The sequence below is a fragment of the Montipora capricornis genome, chromosome 2 (genome assembly GCF_036669925.1).
Source record: "Montipora capricornis isolate CH-2021 chromosome 2, ASM3666992v2, whole genome shotgun sequence".
Taxonomy (NCBI): Eukaryota; Metazoa; Cnidaria; class Anthozoa; order Scleractinia; family Acroporidae; genus Montipora; species Montipora capricornis.
In genome coordinates this window covers 67,224,151-67,241,650 of record NC_090884.1, presented here as the reverse complement: position 1 = coordinate 67,241,650, position 17,500 = coordinate 67,224,151, and the positions used below count along the sequence as shown (strand labels likewise).

The 17,500-nt window shown below is 39.3% G+C and overlaps 3 protein-coding genes across 4 annotated transcripts in view; all 3 read left to right on the top strand.

Moving 5' to 3' along the window:
* The window catches only part of LOC138038201 (uncharacterized), a 31,266-nt gene that overhangs the window by 1,892 nt on the left and 11,874 nt on the right, over positions 1-17,500 (top strand). Inside the window, exon 2 of one of the 2 annotated variants that reach the window (XM_068884021.1) lies at positions 15,616-15,656. The exons of the other annotated variant lie outside the window; for it this stretch is intronic. Within the exon in view, the coding sequence (XP_068740122.1) occupies positions 15,616-15,656 (41 nt within the window). The remainder of the gene's footprint in view (positions 1-15,615; positions 15,657-17,500) is intronic. 2 annotated transcript variants of the gene reach the window in all.
* Positions 6,013-7,005, top strand: LOC138032435 (putative ankyrin repeat protein RF_0381). Its single transcript, XM_068880112.1, has one exon. It carries the CDS (start codon positions 6,013-6,015, stop codon positions 7,003-7,005), a length of 993 nt encoding a protein of 330 aa, XP_068736213.1.
* Positions 7,700-15,442, top strand: LOC138032428 (serine/threonine-protein phosphatase 6 regulatory ankyrin repeat subunit B-like). Its single transcript, XM_068880101.1, has one exon. The coding sequence runs from the start codon at positions 7,725-7,727 to the stop codon at positions 13,059-13,061; it is 5,337 nt and encodes a 1,778-aa protein (XP_068736202.1). The 5' UTR covers positions 7,700-7,724; the 3' UTR covers positions 13,062-15,442.

Sequence of the window (17,500 nt, the reverse complement as noted above, 5' to 3'; positions counted from 1 at the left end):
TGGTTGATTTTGAATAAATCTCCATTTGTGCATAAATATTTTTTCAAGTTATTCGCGTCTGGATGAAATGTCGTAACAAATGGTAATGTTGGAAAGGCATCATCAGCTCCATCGATAGCCCGTTGGCAGACCTCTTGCCACCCAGTGAAACTATTTTACTTAGAAATAGAGGTCATTCCTATATATTCCCCGGCACAGATAAGAACCGAACGGTTCAAGCTTTGTTTTGTGAATAGATGTCTCTTTAAATTTATCTTACTGTAATTGTAATCCAGAACGTTTGTTTTTGGAATCAGTAAAGAGCTGCTTTATTATTATTATTATTATTATTATTATTATTATTATTTCCTCGTGAGTCTGTTTCTTTTGTTGTAATTCCGACGATCTGCTGGCGAACTTTGGATAATGTTCTCTCTACCAAATGTTTGCGATATCCACGCCATGAAGGCGTGTTTGTAAATTAGAGAGAGAAATTCCTGGAAAGCTTTTCTCCGAGGAATTTGTTCCTAGAAGTCTGATAGAATCGCCTTTGATAAAGCCTCTCCTGTCACACGGTGGGTGCAAGATGTGTAGTGTGACAGATTCAGTGTTAGGAACAGTCGCATATCAAGCAATGGGAGAGGAATGTAATCAGGCGTTTGTGGGAAGAAGGCGAACTATGACTCCCCTAAAAACGACTGCGTGGGAGGCTAAGGTTGTTACAACTTTTTTCTCTTTTGTTTTTGGAGCTGTACATATTTGACCTCTGTTAACAGGATTTGAAACGCGTTATCAAGTGAGGCATCAGTGATAGCTTAATCCTGTTCCAAACTTCAAATGATTTTAGTCTGTGACTTAGGCCCTACCGACACTAATTCGTTTCAACATGCTCCGTTTTTATCTTGGCGAAAACGAAGCAAAATATTTCTACTCTAGCGTTTCCGTATCGTTTTCACCTGACGTTGAAAAAAACATGCTTCAAAATTCTCCCAGGCTTTTGACATCATCGTTTCCAAAAGCCTCCGTTTTCACCTAACCGCATTAGTGTTTCTTTGCGCTTTTACTGTAATACACAATTATTTTCAAAAGTCTCCGTTTTCATCTATCCACACTGCAACCAGAGAGTTTTCAAAAGACTCCAACTTTCGAAACCGTTTTCGAAAGTCTCCGTTTTCATCAGCGTTTTCGGGAGTTTTCGCGTGGACGACAGGTGAAAACGCATCAAAACTTATGGGGGCCTTAATCCATCGGTAAAGGGACTAAACGTCTGTTATTTCTACATTCAATCACTAAAGGTAACAGAAATGTTTCTACAGTCATTTTTATCTTTACAGACACCTTTCGAGTACACTTCCCTAAAACTGGCTTTATTTGGTTTCATGAATGGCCAGCTGTAACTGACTCCATCATTTAAGTCATCAGGCCCCAGTTGTTCGAAGGGTGGATAGCGCTATCCACTGGATAAATCACTATCCATCATGGATAACTCAATTGGTTTTGCTAGTGTTTATCTTCTCGATAGTGATTTATCCGGTGGATAGCAATATCCACCTTTTGAACAACCGAGGCCTGAATTCTCTCTATGGCTAAGGCAGATATCGCGCTCAACATGGGCAGCTGGTGCGGAGTCTACGAAAGAAATAATATCAGTATCCAGTGATAAAATAATAGTCAGAGTGAACATTTGAACCCAGCACACTGCCGAGCTTCAATCAAACTACCACGAAGCATGAGATACACAATCAATAATGATTACACAGTGGCGGATCAAGGGGAGGGCCCTGGGGGGCCCGGCTTCCCCCCCCCCCCCTTATTTTGGCAAAAAGTATATATTCTGGTAAAAATTGAGGCCAAATTCCTTTTTGGGTTTACACACTCAAAAAAACCGGGCCCGCCCCCTTAGCTCAAGGTCTGGATCCGCCACTGTCACAGGCAGTTGTAAAAACCGGATAAGTGGGTGTCAGATACCCATGACAAAAATATTTACAAATATATAGTGGGAACAGTAACTCAGAACTCAGAATAACTAAGAAGCTAATCTAGCTGAGCTTTTTTCAGAAGTTTATAATTTTGCAAATGATGAGTCAAATTTCACCAATGACAAATCTACCTGTACTGACATCAAGGGGAAAGAACCATGCCCATCTAAAAGCCTTTCACAGTCCTTTGACAACTAAAGGTTTGCTTACTATATAACCGTACTTACTGAAGAGTGGGTCATTAAGTTATGTGTCTGGATACCAACAATTGATTCATTTAAACACAGGAAGCTTGGTGTCATGGTTCTGATCACCTTTTTTTATGTGGCTTCTACCTGACAGAATGCAGTGTATTTAGACTTGCAAATTTGGCACGTTCTGTGTTCCTTTTGCAATGTTATTTTAAAGGTACTCAGATAAACATATTATCTATGCATGTATCTTTAAAATATCCCCTCCTTGATACGGTCTAAAAGTACTCACGAGTGACCACGAGTGAGATTGAATCAAAAATCTCCGTTTTGTTACTATGACGTCGCCTTCACATCATTTCATCAAATACCGTATCTATTAGAAGGGAGACTACTGACTGAAGATTTTCCGCGGCATACGTCCGATAATTGGAAAAAGGGGAAAAAAAATCAAATTAAAAGAAAAAAACTGTAACTACAGCAAAACGTATGTTTTATTATGTCACCATGTTATTTGACTTTTTAAAACACGCCAAGCGTTAGATTTGAATATTTCCTTTGAGACACCAGGCGACCAACGTTCTGCTACTGCTATCTACTCTTCCTCTACTAGACATAACAAAAATTCAACTTCAGTATTTTTTTTACTGGTGGAAAACAGTAACTGAAATTTACTTATTATCAAATGGAATAAGAAAGCCCTATAAATCGACAAAATAAGGGAACTTAAGTTGAACTGAGGAACGATCTCGGCTTCCTCCCCATAATGAATATTGTTTCTTAACTCGAGGTAAGGTAATGTCATGGAATTAACAAACTGGATCATGTTATCACTTCCTGCTCTCATACACAGGTGTACCATTACTTTATGTGCCAAGCAAACGTACAGGAGAGCGATAAAAATAGCTTGCATTTCTAACTTCTTTACGGAACATAAGAACATATATGTATTTTAGAATCATACGGAGAGATTAGGTGTAATAAAAAGTAATAGTGTTAATAAAAATATATTTATACGAATTGTTCACGACCCAAAGGATATATAAGCTAAGAAAATGGCCGGACTATTACTATGACGCTAGGAGTAGTGAGTTTACGACGCAAAACTCAATGAAGTACTTGTCCAGACATCTCGTCGGCAACACATTTGAAAGTTGAATGGAATTTTCCAAAGCTAAGGCTTGATCATTGACATCATTAATTGGGTTGTTAAAATAGAGCCAAATAAAATGGTCATGTGATATTTATGACTATCATTATAATCGTTTTGCTTTAAACTTACCTTTAGAATTTTGGGTTTCCTTTCATTGCATATGCAATGTGTAATGTATAGTCCACACTGCAAGTCTTTAAACATCTCGAAAAGAGAGAGAGAGAGAGAGAGAGAGAGAGAGAGAGAGAGAGAGAGAGAGAGAGAGAGAGAGAGAGAGAGAGAGAGAGAGAGAGAGAGAGAGAGAGAGAGAGAGATATGGGGGAGGGGGAGTACGAAGAGTTCTTTTTTTTTCGGAAGATATTTCAAATAATCCGCTATGCATTATTGACAGAACTTTCAAGCGGTATCTTGACGGGTCTTTTTCTCAGAAAATACACGTTATTTTAAACTCCCTTTTGTCGGCCATTATTCCAAAATAGCAAAACTTAAACTCCGACAACTTACTAAACGCTTTTCCAAATCTGACCTAACTATCAAATTAGTTTTCACTTTATTCAAAATTAAAAACATGTTTAGTGTTAAAGATCGTACTCCTGTTGCTCTAAAATCCATGGTAGTTTACCAATTTTTTGTGCGGGTTGTCATTCCCGTTATATTGGCGAAACTAGTCACCACTTTTCTACCAGGATAAAGGAACACACGGAAAGCGATAAAAACTCGCATATTTTTCAGCATTTCAACACATCTCCTTTGTGTAAGAACAAATACTCCCCTTCGTGCTTTAGTATTCTGGATTCTGCCAGCAACTCAATTGATTGAAAACTCAAAGAAGCTTTTTATATTAATAAGATCAAACCGGAACTTAACAAACAATTGCAGCATTACAACACCTTTCTCACGTTTTACTTTACACCTTGATGTTTGGTGTCACGCTGTAAATAGTACCCGCTTTTGTATTATGTCATGTAATAATTTTTTCATCTACCCGTAGACTTTATAACTGTTCACACTTAGGAACTCATTAAACTGATGATGGCATAAGCATGCCGAAACATGTCTTTTAAAAACGTTGCCTGTTTTCTACAGTATTTATCATACTTGTTACTATTGCGACCTTATGGAAATCCGCTATGCTTTTATACAGTAAATAACTTCAGTTTTCGCGAAGAAGTCATTATTTGATGAAATAATATGAAAATTACTCCGTAATGACGTCATGATAACAGCACTGAGATATTTTGATTAAATCTCACTCGTGGTCACTTGAGAGTACTTTTAGACCCTATCCCCCCTCCCCTCCCTCCAAAAAATAAAATGAAATAAATAAAAAATAGATAAACCAACCAATTAACAAATAAATAAATCATTAAATGCCATACGATACAGGGGAGGCCGTTTATTCAATCAGGCAACAAGACTACATAAAAATGTCTTTTTGTCGCTTACAAATTAGTAGACCTACAAAACGTTGTCACACATGGCAAGCAAATGAGCTATTTTTGGATTAATTAACTGGTCGCTGGTCACGCAATCCCTTACTCATAGTCCTCCGTTGATCAGGACAACCTCTGAGTACTGGATTTGTGAGCTCCTGGGTTGTCTTGTACATACTTACACAAGTAATATTTTCTTCATCACGTTTTGTTCAATTCAATCGACCCGCCCGTTGAAAACTTGCACTCAATCTTCAAAGAACTTGTTTTGGTTTGCTCTTAAAACGCTTGGAATTACCCTACATGTATAGAGCAGTTTTTATTGCAAATACATCACATGCAGTGAAAAACGTTTCCTTTAAAAAAGAAATGGCATCCTTTAAACGATAACTTTTGAACTGGTTTACCTTTTTCTTACTGAGTTTAAGTATTAGTGCTTCGGCCGTGTTGTTTTCAAATTATCACAACAGCTTTTCTTGGAGTAACGTCCACTTAAACTCAACTTTGTCCGCCACTTTTAAAGGCGATAAATAGGTCGCATGGTATAGGTAACTTTGTCGATGACTGCAGAAAATTAGTGATGTTTTTAAGGTGGCTCAAAACGGTTTCGTTATTTTTTAACACTAGTTCTTTGATTGATCGAAACTACCACAATTTTTAGTTTGTTTCCTTGAAAAGGGTATCGAAGAGCCATCTTAAGTTATCGAAAATTAATGTGGCGCTGAACCTACAGTATAGATTTGTTTCAAACTTTGCATAAAGATGAATCTTAATATGCGAATTGCAATTCAATGATTAAAAATGGGGATCACGTAACTCATTTTTGAGTTACAGCGGAACATAAAGCTAAAATTAGAGGTGACTTAAGAGGCTATGTTGTTGCTATGGTAACCTATTATGTCACAAAAGAAAAGACCAAAACTTGTTGAACAATAATTGGCTATTGTTTCCTTTTCAAGGAAACAAACCAAAGATTGTTGTAATAAAAAAATAACGAAACCGTTTTGAGCAACCTTAATTAAACGTTTAAGTTGCAGACTTTTGTTTCATTTGACATAAGTCAATATAAATTTAACCGGTAGACTTGAGAATTATTCAATAGTTTAACTAGTGACTACGAAAGGGAAATTGAAGGTCAGTAACGAAAGATGGCTTAGATACTTATTTCGTACTATGTTCTGTCTATAGCGTGTAGTATTTGGCCGTCCAACCAGCAGAACAATCTAAGGATTGATTCAAAAGCAAATGAACATTCTAATGCAAAGAATGCGAACAGTATGCACAGCGAAAGTGAAGAATCACTACTGCACTCAGCCGCTGAGAGTGGAGACGTGAATACTCTTAAGACAATACTGTCTATTGAACGTGACATTGATTCAAGAAACAGCAATGGAGCAACGCCATTGATGATTGCAGCTTATCATGGTAGATTAGATGCATTAAATGTCCTAATAGAAAAAGGGTCAGATCCTACTTTGAAAGACAACAACGGGTGGACATTGCTACACTATGCTGCGCAAGGCGGTAATCATGTCATCATTGAGAAGCTACTGTCTCTTGGACTTGACATTGATTCAAGACGCACCGATGGAGCAACGCCATTGATGATTGCAGCTTATCATGGTAGATTAGATGCATTCAGTGTCCTAATAGAAAGAAAATCAGATCCTACTTTGAAAGACAATAATGGGAACACATTACTACACTATGCTGCACGAGGCGGTAATGATGTCATCATTGAGAAGCTACTGTCTCTTGGACTTGACATTGATTCAAGACGCAGCGATGGAGCAACGCCATTGATGATTGCAGCTTGTAAGGGAAGATTAGATGCATTCAGTGTCCTAATAGAAAGAAAATCAGATCCTACATTAAAAGACAACAATGGGTCGACATTGCTACACTATGCTACGAATGGCGGTAATAATGTCATCATTGAGAAGCTACTGTCTCTTGGACTTGACATTGATTCAAGAAGCAGCGATGGAGCAACGCCATTGATGATTGCAGCTTATCATGGTAGATTAGATGCATTAAATTTCCTAATAGAAAAAAGGTCAGATCCTACTGTGAAAGACAACAACGGATGGACATTGCTACACCATGCTGCACAAGGCGGTAATGAAGACATCATTGAGAAGCTACTGTCTCTTGGACTTGACATTGATTCAAGAAGCAGCGATGGAGCAACGCCATTGATGATTGCAGCACGTCGTGGAAGATTACATGCATTCAATGTCCTAAAAAAAGAAACTCAGATCCTACTTTGAAAAACAACAACGGGGAGACATTGCTACACTATGCTGCGGAGGGCGGGAATGATGTCATCATTGAGAAGCTACTGTCTCTTGGACTTGACATTGATTCAAGACGCACCGATGGAGCAACGCCATTGATGATTGCAGCTTATCATGGTAGATTAGATGCATTAAATTTCCTAATAGAAAAAGGGTCCGATCCTACTTTGAATGACAACAACGGGGAGACATTGCTACACTATGCTAAGGAGGACGGGAATGAAGATATAATTGAGAAGCTACTGTCTCTTGGACTTAACATTGATTCAAGCAGCAGCGATGGAGCAACTCCATTAATGATTGCAGCTTGTGAAGGAAGATTCGATGCATTCAGTGTCCTAATAGAAAGAAAGTCAGATCCTACTTTGAAACACAACAATAGGTGGACATTGCTACACTATGCTGCAAAGGGCGGCAATGATGTCATCATTGAGAAGCTACTGTCTCTTGAACTTGACATTGATTCAAGAAGGAGCGATGGAGCAACGCCATTGATGATTGCAGCTCTTTGTGGTAGATTAGGTGCATTCACTGTCCTAATAGAAAGAAAATCAGATCCTACTTTGAAAGACAATGATGGGGGGACATTGTTACACTATGCTGCGCCAGGCGGTAATGATGTCATCATTGAGAAGCTACTGTCTCTTGGACTTGACATTGATTCAAGGAAAAGCGACGGAGCAACGCCATTGATGATTGCGGCTTATAATGGCAGATTAGATGCATTTAGTGTCCTAATAGAAAGGAAATCAGATCCTACTTTAAAAGACAACAATGGGCAGACATTGCTACACTATGCTGCACGAGGCGGTAATGATATCATCAATGAGAAGCCTCTGTCTCTACGGATTGACATTGACTCAAGACGCAGCGATGGAGCAACGCCATTGATGATTGCAGCTTGTAACAGAAGATTAGTTGCATTCAGTGTCCTAATAGAAAGGAAATCAGATCCTATTTTGAAAGAAAACAATGGGCAGACATTGCTACACTATGCTGCACAAGACGGTAATGATGTCATCATTGAGAAGCTACTGTCTCTTGGACTTGACATTGATTCAAGAAGCAGCGATGGAGCAACGCCATTGATGATTGCAGCTTATGAGGGTAGATTAGATGCATTCAGTGTCCTAATAGAAAGAAAATCAGATCCTACTTTGAAAGACAACGATGGGTGGACATTGCTACACTATGCTGCGCAAGGCGGTAATGATGTCATCATTGAGAAGCTACTGTCTCTTGGACTTGACATTGATTCAAGAAGCAGCGATGGAGCAACGCCATTGATGATTGCAGCTTGTGAGGGTAGATTAGATGCATTCAGTGTCCTAATAGGAAGAAAATCAGATCCTACTTTGAAAGACAACAATGGGTGGACATTGCTACACTATGCTGCACGAGGCGGTAATAATGTCATCATTGAGAAGCTACTGTCTCTTGGACTTGACATTGATTCAAGGAAAAGCGACGGAGCAACGCCATTGATGATTGCGGCTTATAATGGCAGATTAGATGCATTTAGTGTCCTAATAGAAAGGAAATCAGATCCTAGTTTAAAAGACAACAATGGGGAGACATTGCTACACTATGCTGCACGAGGCGGTAATGATGTCATCATTGCGAAGCTTCTGTCTCTAGGAATTGACATTGATTCAAGACGCAGCGATGGAGCAACGCCATTGATGATTGCGGCCGATAATGGCAGATTAGATATATTTAGTGTCCTAATAGAAAGGAAATCAGATCCTACTTTGAAAGACAACAACGGGTATACATTGCTACACTATGCTGCACAAGGCGGTAATGATGTCATCATTGAGAAGCTACTGTCTCTTGGACTTGACATTGATTCAAGACGCCGCGATGGAGCAACGCCATTGATGATTGCAGCTAATAATGGTAGATTAGATGCATTCAGTGTCTTAATAGAAAGAAGATCAGATCCTAGTTTAAAAGACAACAATGGGTGGACATTGCTACACTATGCTGCAAAGGGCCGCAATAATGTCATCATTGAGAAGCTACTGTCTCTTGGACTTGACATTGATTCAAGACGCAGCGATGGAGCAACGCCATTGACAATTGCAGCTTGTGAGGGAAGATTAGATGCATTCAGTGTCCTAATAGAAAGAAAATCAGATCCTACTTTGAAAGACAACAATGGGTGGACATTGCTACACTATGCTGCACGAGGCGGTAATAATGTCATCATTGAGAAGCTACTGTCTCTTGGACTTGACATTGATTCAAGGAAATGCGATGGAGCAACGCCATTGATGATTGCGGCTTATAATGGCAGATTAGATGCATTTAGTGTCCTAATAGAAAGGAAATCAGATCCTACTTTAAAAGACAACAATGGGCAGACATTGCTACACTATGCTGCACTTGGCGGTAATGATGTCATCATTCAGAAGCTACTGTGTCTTGGACTTGACATTGATTCAAGAGGGATCAATGGAATGACGCCATTGATGATTGCAGCTTGTGGTAGATTAGATGCATTCAGTGTCCTTATAGAAAGAAAATCAGATTCTACTTTAAAAGACAACGACGGGTGGACATTGCTACACTATGCTGCACGAGGCGGTAATAATGTCATCATTGAGAAGCTACTGTCTCTTAAACTTGACATTGATTCAAGGAAAAGCGATGGAGCAACGACATTATTGATTTCAGCTTGTAAGGGAAGATTAGATGCATTTAGTGTCCTAATAGAAAGGAAATCAGATCCTACTTTAAAAGACAACAATGGGCAGACATTGCTACACTATGCTGCACGAGGCGGTAATAATGTCGTCATTGAGAGGCTACTGTCTCTTGGACTTGACATTGATTCAAGGAACAGCGATGGAGCAACGCCATTAATGATTACAGCTAAGAATGGGAGATTAGATGCATTTAGTGTCCTAATAGAAAGGAAATCAGATCCTACTTTTAAAGACAACAATGGGCAGACATTGCTACACTATGCTGCACTTGGCGGTAATGATGTCATCATTCAGAAGCTACTGTGTCTTGGACTTGACATTGATTCAAGAGGGATCAATGGAATGACGCCATTGATGATTGCAGCTTGTGGTAGATTAGATGCATTCAGTGTCCTTATAGAAAGAAAATCAGATTCTACTTTAAAAGACAACGACGGGTGGACTATGCTACATTCTGCTGCAGGAGGCGGTAATAATGTCATCATTGAGAGGCTACTGTCTCTTGGACTTGACATTGATTCAAGGAACAGCGATGGAGCAACGCCATTGATGATTGCAGCTTGTAAGGGAAGATTAGATGCATTCAGTGTCCTAATAGAAAGAAAATCAGATTCTACTTTAAAAGACAACAATGGGTCGACATTGCTACACTATGCTGCACGAGGCGGTAATAATGTCATCATTGAGAAGCTACTGTCTCTTGGACTTGACATTGATTCAAAAAGCAGAAAAGGAGCAACGCCATTGATGATTGCGGCTAAGAATGGGAGATTAGATGCATTTAGTGTCCTAATAGAAAGGAAATCAGATCCTACTTTGAAAGAGAACAATGGGTGGACATTGCTACACTATGCCTCACGAGGAGGTAATGATGTCATCATTGAGAAGCTACTGTCTCTTGGACTTGACATTGATTCAAGGGGGAAAAGTGGAATAACGCCATTGATGATTGCAGCTGGTCGTGGTAGATTAGATGCTTTTAGTGTCCTAACAGAAAGAAAATCTGATCCTACTTTGAAAGACAACGACGGGTTGACATTGCTACATTCTGCTGCAGGAGGCGGTAATAATGTCATCATTGAGAAGCTACTGTCTCTTGGACTTGACATTGATTCAAGGAAAAGCGATGGAGCAACGCCATTAATGATTGCAGCTTATAATGGTACATTAGATACATTCAGTGTCCTCATAGAAAGAAAATCAGATCCTACTTTGAAAGACAACAATGGGTCGACATTGCTACACTATGCTGCACGAGGCGGTAATAATGTCATCATTGAGAAGCTACTGTCTCTTGGACTTGACATTGATTCAAGGAACAGCGATGGAGCAACGCCATTGATGATTGCGGCTTATAATGGCAGATTAGATGCATTTAGTGTCTTAATAGAAAGGAAATCAGATCCTACTTTGAAAGAGAACAATGGGCAGACATTGCTACACTATGCTGCACGAGGCGGTAATGATGTCATCATTGAGAAGCTATTGTCTCTTGGACTTGACATTGATTCAAGGGGGAAAAGTGGAATAACGCCATTGATGATTGCAGCTGGTCGTGGTAGATTAGATGCTTTTAGTGTCCTAACAGAAAGAAAATCTGATCCTACTTTGAAAGACAACGACGGGTTGACATTGCTACATTCTGCTGCAGGAGGCGGTAATAATGTCATCCTTGAGAAGGTACTGTCTCTTGGACTTGACATTGATTCAGGAAACAGCGATGGAGCAACGCCATTGATGATTGCAGCTTATGAGGGTAGAGTAGATGCATTCAGTGTCCTAATAGAAAGAAAATCAGATCCTACTTTAAAAGACAACAATGGGTGGACATTGCTACACTATGCTGCACGAGGCGGTAATGATGTCATCATTGAGAAGCTACTGTCTCTTGGACTTGACATTGATTCAAGACGCAGCGATGGAGCAACGCCATTGATGATTGCGGCGTATAATGGGAGATTAGATGCATTAAGTGTCCTAATAGAAAGGAAATCAGATCCTACTTTAAAAAAGAACGACGGGAGGACATTGCTACACTATGCTGCACGAGGCGGTAATGATGTCATCATTGAGAAGCTACTGTCTCTTGGACTTGACATTGATTCAAAAAGCAGAAAAGGAGCAACGCCATTGATGATTGCAGCTGGTAAGGGTAGATTAGATGCATTCAGTGTCCTAATAGAAAGAAAATCAAATCCTACTCTGAAGGACAAGAATGGGCAGACATTGCTACACTATGCTGCACGAGGCGGTAATGATGTCATCATTGCAAAGCTACTGTCTCTTGGACTTGACATTGATTCAAGAAGCAGCGATGGAGCAACGCCATTGATGATTGCAGCTTGTAAGGGTAGATTAGATGCATTCAGTGTCCTAATAGAAAGAAAATCAGATCCTACTTTGAAAGACAACAACGGGTGGACATTGCTACACTATGCTGCACAAGGCGGTAATGATGTCATCATTGAGAAGCTACTGTCTCTTGGACTTGACATTGATTCAAGAAGCAGCGATGGAGCAACGCCATTGATGATTGCAGCTTGTGAGGGAAGATTAGATGCATTCAGTGTCCTAATAGAAAGAAAATCAGATCCTACTTTAAAAGACAACAATGGGTGGACATTGCTACACTATGCTGCACGAGGCGGTAATGATGTCATCATTGAGAAGCTACTGTCTCTTGGACTTGACATTGATTCAAGACGCAGCGATGGAGCAACGCCATTGATGATTGCAGCTGGTAAGGGTAGATTAGATGCATTCAGTGTCCTAATAGAAAGAAAATCAAATCCTACTCTGAAGGACAAGAATGGGCAGACATTGCTACACTATGCTGCACGAGGCGGTAATGATGTCATCATTCAGAAGCTACTGTCTCTTGGACTTGACATTGATTCAAGAAGCAGCGATGGAGCAACGCCATTGATGATTGCAGCACGTCGTGGAAGATTACATGCATTCAGTGTCCTAATAAAAAGAAACTCAGATCCTACTGTGAAAAACAACAACGGATGGACATTGCTACACCATGCTGCACAAGGCGGTAATGAAGACATCATTGAGAAGCTACTGTCTCTTGGACTTTACATTGATTTAAGACGCAGCGATGGAGCAACGCCATTGATGATTGCAGCTTGGGAAGGAAGATTAGATGCATTCAGTATCCTAATAGAAAGAAAATCAGATCCTACTTTAAAAGACAACAATGGGTGGACATTGCTACACTATGCTGCACGAGGCGGTAATAATGTCATCATTGAGAAGCTACTGTCTCTTGGACTTGACATTACATTAATTCAAGGAACAGCGATGGTTTGACACCACTGAGTTTGGCAAGACTTCTTTTGCTCAAAAGGGGATTACGCCACTAAACTCTAAAAGGAAGCAGCTCGAGTGTTAAGTCCCCATACAAAATTCGGGATAAAGTAGTGCTTTTTACGCTGTTATCCTTGTAGCAAAGTCCTGGCCTTTCGTGATTTGCTATTAAAAGAACAGTATAGTGTGGTGGAAATCGGGAATCACCTCGGGATTTTAGACTGTGATACTGTCATGCCAGTCCGTCGGTACTATCAACACACTATCATGACGTTTGGACTAAAGTTTAACTATCGAAAGTCGTATCGGTATTTTCCACGCATATATGCCTGGTTAGTACTTAAAGGGTTAAAGTGCTACTGTGATCAAATTTTTATCCCTTGAGTTTTTTGGTTTATCACATAGAGTACCATGAAACATTAAAAACGCTGTTTACCGTTTGGAAATATCTGCATTGGTTCCAGAGATATTAAAGTTTGAAAAATGTGTTAAATATGCAAATGAGAAGGCTGATGACGTCATTCACCCAACCCAGTAGAACATCAAGAATATAAATAGAGCTATCTCGGTCAATTTGCAACAGAGACCATTGAAACTTGGTGAGCTGATAGTTCTGAAGGCAACACACCTACGACTGTAAAGAAATTGGTTCCCATGGCAACTCACTCTTTTCCAGTCCCCTCCAACCTGATTTCAATATTTTGGTGATCTCAGGCTAGAAATACATTTACCAAGGCCACAAACTCGACCTAACATCTTTATATGCTGGCAGGATCATGCAGATGAGGCACCATTTGCAATTATCAAAACAGAACGCCAAAGGTGGTCTGCAAAGCTTTTAATATCAGGGAGGTCTGGAACCCAGTATGTTGCCATGGTAACAAAAATGGTATGCTCATATTGTGGAACACATTTACTAGAATCTTAGTGCAAAGAACCAAGTATTTCTGATACAAATTGGCTGAGATATCTTTCTCCATCATACTTGATCAAAATTTGGTAGGGTTTATGACGTCATCACTTAGCTAATTTGCATATAAAAAAACTTGAATATCTCCAGAACAAAAAGAGATATTTGAAAATGGTTAACAGCATTCTTCTTCTCATACAGACTACGTGTTTATGTGCCAAAATGGCTTCGATAGGGAAGATTCAAATTTCGTCACAGTAGCACTTTAAAACTTGTAATATGCCACACCGTTTGCCGCCTCTTTCGTGTAATTATTTACGGTTAATTGTTACTTAGTTTTAATGTGGGCCTTGTACCCTGATGGACTTTTAGATTTAAGCTATGCTCTTAATGTATGCACCTCATTGGACTTTGTGCCTTGCTCATCTGGACTTTGTAGCTTAGTTTACGTTCCGATAGTGAATTGATGTAACCGTTCTGACAGTGGATTGTTGTAACTTTAGGTGACCTCTGTTTCCTTTTCACTTTTACCTGGGCCCTTTGGCCCTTGTAGATAAACTTTTATTTTACGAAAACTGAAAAACCGGGGTCTAGGGCCTGGTGATACTTACTATAACTTTTTATTCCCTGTTAAGGATACATTAGTGATCTTTGGAATGGAAATAGACAATAATCTGGATTTTTCTCGGTAGTCATATATCAAATGTGCGCAAAAAGATTAATAATAAACTTAACGTTATGATACACTTTCGGAACGTTATACCTAGGGACACCATATTTAAGATTTACAAATAGTATCATTTTTTACCAAATTTTTATTATTGCTCCTCTATCTGGCATTTTTTTGGTGTGCACAATACGGAGAGACTAGCAGCGCTAAATAAGAGAATATTCAAGTTAGATGTATATTTGCAGATTACCTCAGTGTCCTCTTACGATGGTCGTCTCACTAAAGTCAAATATTCTACATGTCTATGCAATATGTGCATTCAGAATTTCCTCATATTACTCTATAAAAGTATTTTTTTAATGATTTTCATGCTTATATGAAAGTTTTCTCTCCGGTTTTCTTCTTATGATCGCGGAAATTGCATTCTGTCCCTCAGTAAACCTAGAACAACAAGTTATGCTCTTAATTCTTTTTTTTACGTGTCAGCTAAGTTGTGGCCGGAATAAGCTACCGGATTTTATCCGTACCACTGAGTTTACAGGTTTTAAAAGGAGAATCCAGGGCCGCATGTTGTGTAGCCGCTTTTCTTTTTAATTAATGTAGCTTTAACTATTATATATTTAGTTATGTACCCGTATATGTTATGTATTTTAGCTTTAAATTCGAGATGAAATAAAGTTTATGTATGTTAGCTTTAGCGGGACGCATACGTACACTTTTTAATCCGCGATTCCAGTGCGTACCATAAGGAAGATACAATGACTTTTTCCAAGAATATTAAAGCGATCGAAATCTTACGTTAAAGTGACAAGTGCGGAAGTGAGCTGTGTGAAGCAAAGGGATCTGTCTCATTTGACTTGATTTGTGTTAATTATTAATTTCAATTTACAGTGTCCCCAATTAGTGCTTCAGCGCTAGAACGACTAGACACTTAAATAAAGTTCCTTTCCTCTCCTTTCCTTTTTTATACGGACTAGGGATCGACATTTCTCTCACTCACTGCCGTATCGGAAGGAAGGTCAGTATCTGAAATAAGCCAAGGGCCAACCACGTCCGAAAGAGATGCACCGGTCGAAATCCCGGTATCGTCTGATACGACGCTCTGGCGCGATGTCTTGAGGTACTGCGTTTTTCTCTCTTGTTCAAACATTCCGTCAGCGCATGCGTAAATGTTCTGGCTCTCCGATATGTACCGATACCGAAACAAGATGCTTCCGTGAAGCATACACTGGGTTGCCTGTGGCACATGTTACAGGAAGTCAGAAGGCACAACTGCTTTTCACCACAAGTTTAAGCGTGCCCTCTGAGATCTGACAGCTACAATAGTTCGCTGAAATTAATTTATCTGGATGGTAGCCCCTCAAAACAGAAGCATTGGACCGAAAATTCTATTTTAATGCTAACAAATGCGGACCAAGCAAGGAACTGAATTTGTTAGCTTGCTTTATGCGAAACAAATATTGATGCAAAAGTAAATAAATAGTGGTACAAAGTTTTTGGGAAGAGCAGAAGGAAGTTTTCTGGACGGTCGATTGAGAATAAAATATTTTGCCATCAGCAACAACATTTATGACACGAAAACAACATTATTTTTTTTAACCCCGAATATAAAAAGTTACGATCACCGACAAACATTCTGGCAGATTTTTGCTATTGTACTTTTGGCTGCACAAGTAAAAGCGCAAAATCGAAAGTTACATCGGATTCAGAGGGCGCCGTGATGAAGTTACCGCGGTGTGTTTACTCGCGAAACAGTGTCAAATCATCGTTTGACACAGATACCGGGTTTTTGTTTTTGTAAGTTTTCTTTTTCTTTCAAGTGTTATAAAGTTTGACAAGAAATGTGCGAATTCAACACAAAGATCACAATCGCCCAATTCTTCAGGTTGACAGTCAAAACTTTACTCTCCAAGACGAGGTTATTTATAGCCAGGTACTTCCATCGTTTTGGGGATAGCAGCTACTTTATTATTCATCAGTGACAGATTTTTTTTCCCGATTTTGGGGGTCATTTTGTTGAAACTCAAGCAAGCTTCCAACAGACCTGTTTATTTTCGTTACACTATAGATCGTTTTCACTGTCACGTAATAAAAAAATAAATCGAAAACCATCCAGTGGAAAAAGTCAAGAATTCGTGATGTTGTAGAAGATAAATGAAGACGACACTTCCTCAAGTTTTAGGCCTGTGCGTTTCCCCAAACTTCAGATATTCGTCGAAATGTTTCGCAGAAATTTACAGAGCCCAGTATGAAAACGCCATGTTGGAGCACATCTTTTGTGCACCAATATGGCGGCCGGAAAATAGTGTCAACACCTGTTACTTACTTTGGCTATCTAGGCGAGTGATCATCTCTACTGAACTGGCAGCTATTTACCTAAGCACTTTTCCTAATGCTTTAAATTCTAAAAAGGCTCAAAACCATGAGATAAATATACATTTCTCAATAAACTTGATTGTCGCCTCGTGTCACGCACCGCTATAACTCAGAAATTCAAAATGCTCTGGTTTCCAAACGAAGCACGCTATTGAGCTTTAAAATTGCAAATGGATACAAATTTACCGCCTCTTATGCCTGATGAGGATAAGAACTTTCGTGGCTCTTTAGTTTTGGATTTTAGAAAATGATGACGTCACGTGAAAACAATCTATACCACAAAAATGCTCCCGTATCACATTTCAACACACGTATGCAAATTTGTTAAGCTCGAAAATTACACAACATGATATTAAAGTTCACAAAGGTTGGAAATATCTCGGCAAAATCCTTTTCCAGCGAAAAATTAATCGAAACAAACAACATATTTACTATTAGAGGCAAAAATACCTTCCTATTTCAAGTGCGTGCGTGCGTGCAAACAAG

What these genes read in the sequence shown, in the direction of transcription:
- LOC138032435 (XM_068880112.1), top strand. Translation starts at nt 6,013, where the DNA reads ATGCACAGCGAAAGTGAAGAATCACTACTGCACTCAGCCGCTGAGAGT.
- LOC138032428 (XM_068880101.1), top strand. Translation starts at nt 7,725, where the DNA reads ATGATTGCGGCTTATAATGGCAGATTAGATGCATTTAGTGTCCTAATA.